Source organism: Phoca vitulina, unplaced genomic scaffold (genome assembly GCF_004348235.1).
Source record: "Phoca vitulina isolate PV1807 unplaced genomic scaffold, GSC_HSeal_1.0 scaffold64, whole genome shotgun sequence".
Taxonomy (NCBI): domain Eukaryota; kingdom Metazoa; phylum Chordata; class Mammalia; order Carnivora; family Phocidae; genus Phoca; species Phoca vitulina.
Window position 1 is genome coordinate 6,681,438 of NW_022589767.1, and position 12,410 is coordinate 6,693,847.

General features: G+C 34.0%; 1 protein-coding gene across 2 annotated transcripts in view; it reads left to right on the forward strand.

Annotated features, from left to right (window-relative positions):
- Positions 1-12,410, forward strand: part of PIK3C2G (phosphatidylinositol-4-phosphate 3-kinase catalytic subunit type 2 gamma) — a 340,658-nt gene that overhangs the window by 1,474 nt on the left and 326,774 nt on the right. For both annotated transcript variants that reach the window (XM_032391756.1, XM_032391757.1), the window contains exons 2-3: positions 3,986-4,068; positions 7,502-7,659. In XM_032391756.1, coding sequence (XP_032247647.1) covers positions 3,986-4,068; positions 7,502-7,659 — 241 coding nt within the window. The remainder of the gene's footprint in view (positions 1-3,985; positions 4,069-7,501; positions 7,660-12,410) is intronic.

A 12,410-nucleotide genomic window follows, 5' to 3' on the forward strand; every position in this document is an offset into this window, starting at 1 on the left:
AAAGAAAGAAAGAAAGAAAGAAAGAAAGAAAGAAAGAAAGAAAGAAAAACATTATTGCAGCTGCAATTTACAGGGTGAAGCAAAAGAGACTATCATATTCTTAAAACAAACATGATATACTAGGCATAATGAATGCAAAGAAAAGACATGATACTTGATTCAGAAATAGCATATTGCTCAAATTAACTTGTCAACAAATAATGGCAACAAAGTAAAATAACAGAATGAGTCCACAGGAGAAGAAATACCTAATTCTGTCTGAGGTATATGCAGAGGAGGTAGAAACTCAACTGATGTGCATTAAAAGTCAATGAATTTTAGGGTCATCTATTTCTGATCAGGGCAGAATAACAAGTACTAAACTTCTCCTGAATCAGGCACTGAACAGAAGGCAGTACAGGACATGACCTTGAGAGAAGGGAAACACCCCAGTGTTGCATGATCATCCTCCTTTCAGCTTGGGGGCACTTTCTTGCTAGTAGAGCAGGATAGTAGAGCCCAATTTAACCAGCATTATCACTAAGCTTGAGAAGGCAGAGCCTGCATTCCAGAGCGGAGTACATTTCCAGCTATGCAATGGGTGGAAGTCAGAAATCTGCATGAGATTTACTGTAGATTTTTGGCCAAGCAAGTGTGTTCACCACACACAAGTGTAAGTTATGCAGTGCCAAAGTTCTAACCTAGCAAGAGAAGACACTGAGCTGAGTACTTCAGGCATTCAATTGAGATTACCCAAAGCTATCTCTTAAGAATATAAAACAAATACTCTAGAGTGAATGCTGCACCTACCAAAATAGATGTGGCTTAACAAAAAATAAAATAAAGGCTGAAGAGACCAAAGGGTCTTACTGCCTGCCAGAGAAAATTATATACATTGTAAAAAAAAACCAACACAATTTATAATGTGTCATGTATAATGTTGAACATATAATAATAAATACACAGGTATGTAAAAGAAGCAAGGAATTATGGCCCAAAATCAAGAAAATAACCCAGTCAATACAAAGAGATTCTGACACAGTCCAGATGTTGAAATTAACAGATAGAGACTTTAAGGTGGTTATAAAAAGAATGTTGAAGTAGATGAAGTAAAAGATGGACATAATGAGTAGACCAATGAAGAATCTCAAGAGAGAGTTAGAAACTACAAAAAAAATAAAGACTATGAAAATTCTAGTACCAAAAATATAATACCTGAAATGGAAAATCACCCAGTGATTACAGATCTAAGGAATTCAACAATTCCCAAACAGAATAAATACAAAGACAACCACCTGTAAGACAAATCATAAACATCTGTGAACAAAAGGTAAAGAGAAAATCATAAAAGACAGCAGCAAGGGAAAACAGATTTCACACAGTGGAACAACAATCCGAATTAAAGCAAATTTCTATCAGAAACAAGGGCGCCTGGGTGGCTCAGTTGGTTAAGCAACTGCCTTCGGCTCAGGTCATGATCCTGGAGTCCCGGGATCGAGTCCCGCATCGGGCTCCCTGCTCGGCGGGGAGTCTGCTTCTCCCTCTAACCCTCCCCCCTCTCGTGCTCTCTCTCATTCTCTCTCTCTCAAATAAATAAATAAAATCTTTAAAAAAAAAAAAAAAAATAAAGCAAATTTCTATCAGAAACAATAGAAGCCAGACAACAATGGAATGACATTTTAAAAGATATATATCTATACCTGTATAATATATAGATATATCTATATATAGATACATATATATACATATATATATATCTCCATACTTTTGTATCCATTGAGTATACACTTCAAAACTTAAAATGAAATATATAAACAAATGTTGAGAGAAATTAGTCAGCTAACATGCACACAAAAATACTAAATAAGTGCTTTGAATGCAAGGAAAATGAGATGGAATCTAGAAATGAATAAAGTGGGGTGCCCGGGTGGCTCAGTCGGTTAAGCATTTGCCTTTGGCTCAGGTCATGATCCCAGAGTCCTGGGATCAAGTCCTGCATTGGGCTACTTGCTCAGCGGGGAGCCTGCTTCTCCCTCTGCCTGCTCTGCCTGCCACTCCCCGTTTGTGCTCTCTTTCTCTGACAAATAAGTAAATAAAATCTTAAAAAAAAAAAAAAGAAAAAAAGAAACGAACAAAGAGCAGTATAAATAGTAAATATATTAGTAACTATGAAAACCTATTTTTGATAGCTGTGTAAAGCAAAACAACAGCATTTTATTGAGAGTTATTATATATATAGATAGATGAAAATATATGATAACAATAGCATAAAGGATGGAAGGGGTAAATGTTATTTGCTATTGTGAATTCTTACATTGTAAATGCAGTAGTAGAGTATTAAGTACACTGTGATATATTAAGGATCATATTGTTATTTCGAAGCTAAGACAGCCACTAGAAAAATAATACTGAGAAGAAAAACTAAAAATCCAACAGAGAAATTAAATGAAATGAAAAAAAAAATTAAATAAACCAAAAAAAAGCAGGGAAGGAAAAACAGAAGAATAAAACAGAATAGAAACAAATAGAAACAAAAATGAGTATGGCAGTCCTAAATCCAACAATATCTATAAGTATACTAAATATAAATAGACTAAACTTTCCAAGTAAAAAGGAGAAATTGACAAACTAGATTAAAAAAAAGATTTAATTACTATCTACAAGAGATAAACTTAAGGCACAAATAAGTTGAAAGTAAAAGAAATAAAAAGATATAATATTCAATCAGCAAACAAAAAGCTGATTATTAATAGCAGAAAAAGCACAGTTCAAGGCAGAGTATTATTAGTATTTGTATTATTATCATTTCGTAATGACAACAGGGTCAATCCGGAAGATACAATAAACTTAAATGTGTTATGTACCTAATAACAGCTTCAATATACACAAAGCAAAAATTACTTCTTTTAAAGTTAATCATACACCCACCTTCTGACGAGCCATTTATGGATTTATTGATAAGAAATAAAACACAGGTCCACATAAATATTTGTATATGAAAATTAATAGTTTTCTTTATAAAAACTATGAACAACCCAAATGTCCATCCACAGGAAGATGGATAAACAAATTGTGAAATAGTCATCAATAGAATAATATTAATTGGCAATAAAAATATGAACGATTGATGTGTGGCAACACAGATAAATTTAAAAATATACATCATTTGAGTGAAAAAAAAACAGAAAGAAAGGAGAACATAGACTTAATCTATAATGTTAGCAATCTCAATAACAGTAGTTACCAAATGGATGTACAGTTTGACAGAAGGAGGTATGGGGCACTTTCTAACATGATGGAGATGTTCTATATTTTTATTGTGATATTGATAGCATGGTTGTCTACATTCCTCAAACTTAAATTATATATTTAAGAGTCATACATTTTCTGTACACATTACTTCACTTAAAAAATCCCCAAAAAATAAAAATAAAAAACAGAATGAACTGAAGGGATGCAGGATGAGATGTCCCAAACTGTGCCACTTTGGTATAAAGATTATATCAAGTTAAAAGTAATAAATACCAAGCAGATGCTGAGAAACTCTCCACTTCCCCCATAACTGCTTGAATTTACCTTGGAAAGGAGAGCCTGCAACAGGAAGAGAGCTAATAACAGAGAGTCCCCTTTACCTAAGGAACTTATGTGCATAATAGGGCAACCCTTGTTTTTCAAACATTTCCTTTCACCTTCTTGCTAATGGCTTTCCTCCCCTTTGTGTCCTCAGGCCCCTACCCCTCTCCTCAGCTCACATAAACTTGGGGTTGCCTCATTGTTTTTGTAATCTCCTGTCTGTGTGGATTCCCCATACTCAGGCCTGTGAAATTTGATTTTCTCCTGTTATTTTGTCTCCTGTCAATCTGATGCTAAGTCCAGCTAGAAGGACAATAGGGCAGAGGAAAGTCTTCCTTCCTGACAGAATCTTTAAAACAAAATTAAAATTGTAGAATTGTATTAATGTTTTCTCCACACCAAACTATATTAATTTAACAGTTTTTATTTTAAGCTGACAGGTTGTTCTCTTCAGCTAGTTGAAGTACCTCAAGGCAGTAATAAGACTCTGGCCTCCTTCTGCGACAAAGTAAAAACGTGAGTGTTGCTATTTCATTAAACTTTGAAATTTTTGTACCAGCAAAAATTTGTCTATTTTAATTTAACATCACTGATTAATTTTGAATGTAAAATGTTAAAGTTTTTAAATAATTTTTAACATAATGAAAAATATAAATTTGTGACAAATTAGTTCATTAACTTCTGGTATTGTTTTTGTTGTTTTTAGTCAAATAATTTTATTCTCTTGAAAATTTAGTTAAAGCTAAATGTTTCATAATTTCATACCTGCCCTTGCTATCTATTGATCATTTAGTCTGCAGTGAATTAATTTCTCCTTTAATAACACAACTGACTGACTTCTCTGGTTCTGTCACAAAATAGCATAGATTTATCCTTCTTACCTGGGATATACTACTTAAAATGGTGAGAGTGTCCTCCTCTTAATAATTTAATCTTATCTTGAATGAACTGCCAAAATAAATGAGCAAATGCATGGGTGTTTGTCCATTGAAAAACAAATTTGTTCACTAGGGGATATTACAAAAACATCACTGATCCTCTTTTTGCCCATTTAAAATGAACTTATAAATATAGATGACTTTTTTTAAGACCAGTTTCTCATTAGCAGTTAAAATTTATATAATGCCATCTCTTCTATTGCTAAGGTTCCTGAAAGTTTTGAAAAATCAATGCATTTACATTTTGTTCTCTTGATTTTTATCTATTTATAGCTGTTTTAAAAATAATAAATACACATATAAATGAACTACAATTTATTTATCAGCTATAGCAGCTTACTACTAAATGATAGTTTGGGATTAAAGACTGGAATCATTTATTTAATCATTAATTTAAAAGGTTATTGGAAAGCCTAATAACTAGTCCATGTATGAGAGATATTCAAATGTAGAACAAACAGAAAAGCAAGGTCTCTGCCCTAAAAAACTTGTAACAGTATTGGAAGAATTGAAAGGCACACAGATAAAAAACAAAAAACAAACAAACAAATAAACCAAGGAGCTCAAATCCATGAAAATATTTAATGTTTAATTAATGTCTCACTTGTTAACAGAAAAAAATTAAAATGACTCTTTGGATTCCTAAATTAGGATCTTTAAAGATATCAATATTGATTCTTTTAAGAATAAACTACTCACTGTCAAAAATTGACAAGCACCGCCAGGAACTTTACCCTTTAAATCTAAGATGTGATCATTTCTACTCTCTAAGCATGAGAAAAAGCTCTCTTAATATCACAAGATATCATTCAGTATAAATCCATTGACAAAACACTTATTACTAGTCCTTCCCATCACTTTTTTTTAACATAATGTAATATTCTTAGATGAAATCTTTGTGGATGCAATAGTGACACAAAATATTTTATGTAATGGTTTATCAGTAGCTCATGGTGCATTTTCTGAATTTTTAAATGTAATTTTTCTCAATGGTTCTTTTCAAAGTAACCATGAAAACTAAAACAGACAAACAAAAATCTACTTTATAGAGTAGTGAAAGGAAGATATAGGTTATATTCACACACACTTGCTTTTCAGTAATCTTTTTTGATGTATATTCATATATAAAATAATTAAATTTATAGATGCATAATTATTTTGTACACAAACACACAATTCATTCAACAGCAGCTATTTCGGAGGATCTATGTACTAGGCACTGTCCAAAGCTCTTAATTCAAAAGATCAAATTGAGTTTGAAAGCCAAATTTCATAAGAGGGTCACAATAGAATGGATTTATGTATCCAATTTCATCTGGTTTTTTGTCTAATATTTAAATAACCATACATAAAAGTGTTATTGATATTTCTGTTATACACCCTTTAAAGAAGCTATCTAATTTGCTGGATTTGGTTTCTTGCTGTGACATATTTTTAAGCCACATCTTTCAAGGAATGTGTCATATTTTTGTAAAAAATGTAATAAAATGGCAGAGCATATGAAAAGTTTTGAATACAGTAGACACTCAACAAAATTTTAGGAGAGAATAGGTGATTAATTTGCATTTTAAATTTAATTCCCCCAAACAGTAGAAGCTTAAATCCTGTATGCATGGAGTAATATCCCATCATATGGTGAATGATAAATCATAAAGCCCCTCAACCAGAACTGGAGTCTAGACTTTTATCATAGTTATAACAAAGGAGAGTGGCCCAAATCTTTATCCTAAACAATGGGTTCTGAACCTGTAGTTCTGGAGTAGCAGCAGTAATGGCTTACTTGGGAAACTGTTCGTAGGGAAAATGTGAAGATTCCTCCACAGAGCTATTGAATCAGCAAGGATGAGGATAGGACTCAGAAAATAAGGTGATTCTGATGCATGCCATGCACTTTTCATTTGTCAGGCCCCTCAAGGAGGGGATGTTTCTGTGCAATTTAAGGGCATAGAGATTAAGCTACTTCAGTGAGCCTGGCACTACTTTAATGCTGCCCAAATAGAATGAATGCCAAGGATGTAATTCATATCGATACATTACATAGAATGCATAGTATACCTTCTATACACAGAATGTATAACTTTCTCTTTGGGACTAGCACTACAAAATTTAGATGTCTACATAATTAACAACAATAACAACAACAACAAAACCCATGATTTCATATTCATCATCAAAGGCATTTTAAAACATCTAAGTTGCAAATAATTTTATGTTATATTCTACACGTGGGCAATAACATGGATCGACAAGGATTCAGCTATAATAATATATAATGGTAATTATGATACATCATATGGGTATATGCTTACATTCTACAAAAATCTTTTGCATCACTTTTAATCCTTGCAATGAACCTTTGAAGTAGATACAAATACCTTCATTTGTACAAAGAACTGGTCAAATAACTTGCCTCTGACCATAAAACTACTAATTGGAAGAATCAGGATTCAAGCTCAAGGCTTCTGGCTCCAAGGATAAACTATTTTGCAATTCTCTGACTCATTTGAGCAATAAAGAATTGTTCAGTGTGTACAAATGACTTCTGGGCTAAATTACTTATGTAAAATCCAGAGATTTGTGTAAAATCCAAAAATTTACAGCCAAGAATGGTATTTACCAATTGGAAAAAAGGTAATTTATTTTAAAAAATCCTTAAATCAAAATGAGTGACTTCCAGCTTGAGAAATTTATCAAAAACCAAGGGGAGGCATTTAGGCTTCGAAAGTAATGTCAATGAAGGAAGTAATCATTGTTCAGAGTGAATTTTCATGCCTAATGAATGACAATGTATTCTTAATTGCTTCAAATGAGATGCTCTTGGGGAAATCTAAAGAATGGTCCTTTACAGTTGTTTTGGTATAATTGTAATCTTTACCAGTCTGGCCTAGCTAACAGCACTGTACCACAAATCAGCTACTGATTGTTTTCATATTTTAAATCTTCTATAGCAAAACTGTGCATGAAGTTTCTTATAATCTTCTCCTAAGTATTATTTTCCATATATTTTTCAGAATAAGAGAGACATATCATGCAGCTGACATTAATTCCAATTCAGGGAAGATCTGGAGCACTACTACAGCATTTCCCTACCAGCTCTTTTCTAATACTAAGTTTAACATAAATATTTGTATTGATAACTCAACGCAACTACTTCATTTTATGCCATATGGTAAGCAACCTTGCAAATAAGTATAAAAATCTACATAAAGCTGGTATAGGACGCATAGCCTTGAGTCCACAGACTGAAAGCATTATAAGAAGTGTTATTAAATGCTAGTATTTTGCCCTGAAGTGAAATTAAGAGGAAACAGCTGGAAACCTTTTGTTAACATTTGTTTAGCTATTGTTTTTAAGAACTCTCCTCACATAGCTCACCCCAGGACACTTTACTTTCCTGCTATAAAATAGTTGATGGCAAGAGTAACAAATTTTTAGCATATTAAAAACAAAACCTAATTTCAAAGAGTATAGATAAAGCATGTGAATGAATATGAATGAATATACATGTATGAAAATGGCAACACTACCCATTAGAAACAACTATGTCATTCAAATGTGAATAAATTATGACATTAAACAGGCAACGATACATAGTCTTATTCCCACTGTAAAAACTGTAGGAGCCTTATGCAATAGATCCATTGAATCAGTCTCTGGGGATGGATCCTGGAACCTGGAATCTGCATTTTATCAAACTCATCAGATGATTCTTATTTTTCTAAAGTTTTAGAATCTCTTTTAAGTTGTCTAATATTTTATTTCACTGTTATTGTCAACTATTTTGCAAAACAATAATAGTTCTTCAAACATTAGTTGTTACTAAATGAGTTTCTGCCTATGAACTGTTTTTTCTTGACAAATAATGAGCCAACAAATATTTTCTTTCATTGATTGTTATTAATATAATTATTATTTTGATTTTTTCTTTTTTACCCTAGTCAAGATTCTGAGTTAGTGCAGATGGCTACAAACATAACAATGTTATGTTGGAATATTTAGTTAGGGCCATCTGGTTTGAAACTAACAAAAACCAACTCCTGCTGCCTTAAGAAAAAAACACTCTTAAAGAATATAGAGATTTCTTACAGAATTTAAGAGTAAGAATTCAGCAGATTCAGGAATGTACTAAAGGCACAGATGAAATAAGCAGTCCAAAATTCCTGTATGCATCTCACCTCATCTCTTCTATATAACTGTTTCTTAGGTTTCCCTTGCTTTCTGCTTACTTATTTCCCTTGCTTTTCCAGAACACATGGAAAGCCAAGATCTCAAGCTTAAATGCTATTTGGCCAGCTCCCTAAAGAAAATTCAGTCTCTCTATTAGATCTAATTCCAAATTTCTAAAAGCAGGATTCTGATTGCCAAGCCAAAATCAGTGGTGTTGAACCCTGAGCCAATCACAATCTGTGTCATCTTGGCCTCAGTTGCTGGAGAAGAGGGAATAACCCTGAACTAGGGAGACCACTTCTCTTCTTCCAGCTTAAAATATTTAATTTCCAACATCTCTCTCTCTCTCTGGATGTTCTTTTGTTGAATGTGGCAAGTTGGAGGTCATTTTTTACTTTTATGAGAAGTTTCAGGAAATTGATTAGGTCATTGTGTCTAGTGTTAGAGATGTATAGTAGTAAAGAGGATGTCTACTCTGAAGGATATTAAAAATGTTTTTGAGAAGGAGGAAGAGGAGGTGGAGGAAGGGGTGAAGTACAGAGGAAGAAGGAGGACGAAGCAGAGGAGAAAGGACACGTTCAAGAAAACACACAGAGCTGCACATACCACTGTTGGGAGGAAAACCTTTCCTCTATCCACTTATATTTGAAGGGGGTGGGGTGGTGGCTGTGACTTAGCTGACAATAGATTAGTAGGAGAAAAGGCAAAGTTATTTACACATGCATGCAGGGGTTACTTGCTGAATACCCAGAGGTAAAGGTTTATATACTAATTTAATATAAAAGTATGTGTGTGTGTGTGGGCAGGGGGTGTCACTTGGAGCTTCAATAGGAAAATAGGAACTGGGGCGCCTGGGTGGCTCAGTCATTAAGCGTCTGCCTTCGGCTCAGGTCATGATCCCGGGGTCCTGAGATCGAGCCCCGCATTGGGCTCCCTCCTCCGTGGGAAGCCTGCTTCTCCCTCTCCCAGTCCCCCTGCTTGTGTTCCCTCTCTCTCTGTGTCTCTCTCTGTCAAATAAATAAAATCTTTAAAAAAAAAAAAAAAGGAAAATAGGAACTATATATATGTATTCATGATAGTGGATGAGCAGTCTGTCTCCTTCCTGGAATTTGCAGGAAATTCCCTCCGAAGGAAGTTAATGGAAGCTGTATTAGGGAGTCTCTGCTTTAGTCAGATAAAGAAAGTTGAGATAAGATTTCAAATGTTTTCACTTTGAAATAATCTTTACGCCAAAACTGTGATCCTTTCAGCACTTTATATAAGTGTTTTACTAGTAAATACAGATGTGCTATAAAGAACAAAATAGTGTATCTGAAGAATATATCAAGAATGACTTCAACAAAAGGTAGAAGCTGTTCCTAGAAATTTAGGGAATAATGAAATCTAGATAAATAAAGAGGAGGAGATGGGTGAGGATAAGGCATTTTCATCCAAAGAGAACAGTTTCCCCAAGAGTGAGGAAATGGACTCCTTTAGAGAATTAAGTTTTTTGAGCAAAGAATTCTGTGTTCCATAATCTTCAATTATCACTTCAATGAAGATGATTCCCTTGTCCTTATTTCCAAGTACAAAATTGCTCTAGAGTGTCTTTCCTTTCAGATTTAGATGATTCATGGTTAGAACTGTATTAGGAGGCCGTTTGTGACCTGCAAAGTGTTGGAAGTAGAAGTCAGTTTGCAAAGATTAAAGAGTGATTGAGAATGGTTTACAGAAGTTATCTACTTTTTAAAGAAGTTTGGCAGTAATGGTAAGGTTAAAAAAATACTATCATAATGGAATGAAATGGATGAGGGGAGATTTTATTGGAAGATTAAACAGAAACAGAAATTTTAAGAAAAAACAAAAGCATCTTTGGATCGGAGAATATTGAATATATAAAAGAAAAGGGACTTAATTGAAGGAAATGGAACCTAGTATAGGAAAAACAGAGATTAAGAAGTAAGATATAGCAAAAAGCAATGATTCTTGTATCTCAAAAGATGGGTAAAGAGATAGAGGATGATGTGCAAAAAACTAGATTTGATGCACAGGGTAGTTAATTAAAGAATCTTTAAAGAAGGGCATTTTCCTCTTCAATATGGTAGGCAATATGGTCAACAGGTTGAGAAGGACTGCATAAAGTGGAAGAATACAAGAAATTGGGGAAAGTATTATCTTAGTTGCCAAAGTGAAGGTACGAGTATAAAATATACTTAAAAGAAGCCATAGTACTTGTTGGCTTACAATATGGATGAGAAGTTTAACTTACAGACACTTAATGGCTGACTTCAAGGAGAAAGATCATAATTTCAAGTCTAGATATGTCTAATTTGAAGTAATAATGAAACATTCAAAGAGTAACATGAAACATAAAGTAGGAGATAATTAAGCCAAAGTGTAGGAGAGAAGTAAGAGTAGAAATTGGATTATGGAGTCTGTCACATAGAGTGGAAAGATGATTGTAGTGAAATAATGATTTCATGCATGCCCCCTATAGCACTGGGGGTGCAGCCTGGAAATGGGAGAGCCAAATTAACTAAAATGAACTGGTGTCTCTGGGGATATTTTCCTGCCATCATATACTGGCAATATTCTCCCCTCCTTGTCAGAGCCCTTACAGTCATGATTTTGCTATGGCCATATTTTCTTCTAGCTTCCAACACCATTTCAATCATTATTCCCAAGCAACAGAGTATTTAAGATACTCTCTACCATGTCAAACCATTAACACAATCCCTAATTCCACGATGATATTTACCATTTTTTCTCTGACCATTTCTTAGAAAATACCTTGATCTACCATAAAACCCACACTTTAAAATCCAGCATTATTCTCTTCCCCCGTTTTTTTGTGGCAGGTCCTGCAATGTCAGTTGCGCTACATTTTGTTAGCCAGTTTGTGTCAAAAACCTTTTCTTCCAAACAAAAAGGTATGGAAGTAAAAGAAGCTATAGCAAAAAAAACAAAAAACAAAACAAAACAAAAAAACATAATTGCAAACTAAACACAACTCAGATGAATACAATTGAGAGTTTGCAGTATGCTGTTCAAATTCCCACTGGTTAGGGGTCATAAGTACAGTCTGTTTGCCCTTGCTTCATTGATTGAGACTGTGAGATCACACTCAAAGCATGGAGATATATATAATTTTCAACTATCATCATTTATGGTTATAAATGAGCCCTGTACTATTTGTCATTTATAATTAGGAAAATATTTAACAGACAAATATTACTGTAGCAAGTCAGTATGGTTCTGGCCACTATTAAATGGCATATGTGTGTAAGAGCTTAGTGGGGAGATTATGGAATGTAAAGACAAAGGAATTTACCCTATAGTATGCTTACATTTTGAGCTCCATAGAAGGTAGAGAAAAAAAGCACATGTTCATTAAAGTTATTGTAATGCTGTCCAAGATGGAAACTTGAGTGATTCCCACATGGGAAAGGAAGAATGATAAGCTTGGAGACTTAGAATCATTGACAGCACAGGCTTTGGAATCTGACAGATTTAGGTTAGACTCTTGACTTGCCACTTATCACTCACTGAATCTCCTAAGTCCCTATGAGTAACCACAGTAGAATACTTTTTTAAAAAAAGATTTTATTTACTTATTTGAGAGAGAGAATGAGAGAGAGAGACAGGAGAGGGAGAGGGGCAGAGGGACAAGCAGACTCCCCTCTGAGCAGCCCAATGCAGGGTTTGATCTCAGGACCCGAGAGATCACAACCTGAGCCAAAATCAGACCCTTAACCGACTGAGCCACCCAGCTGC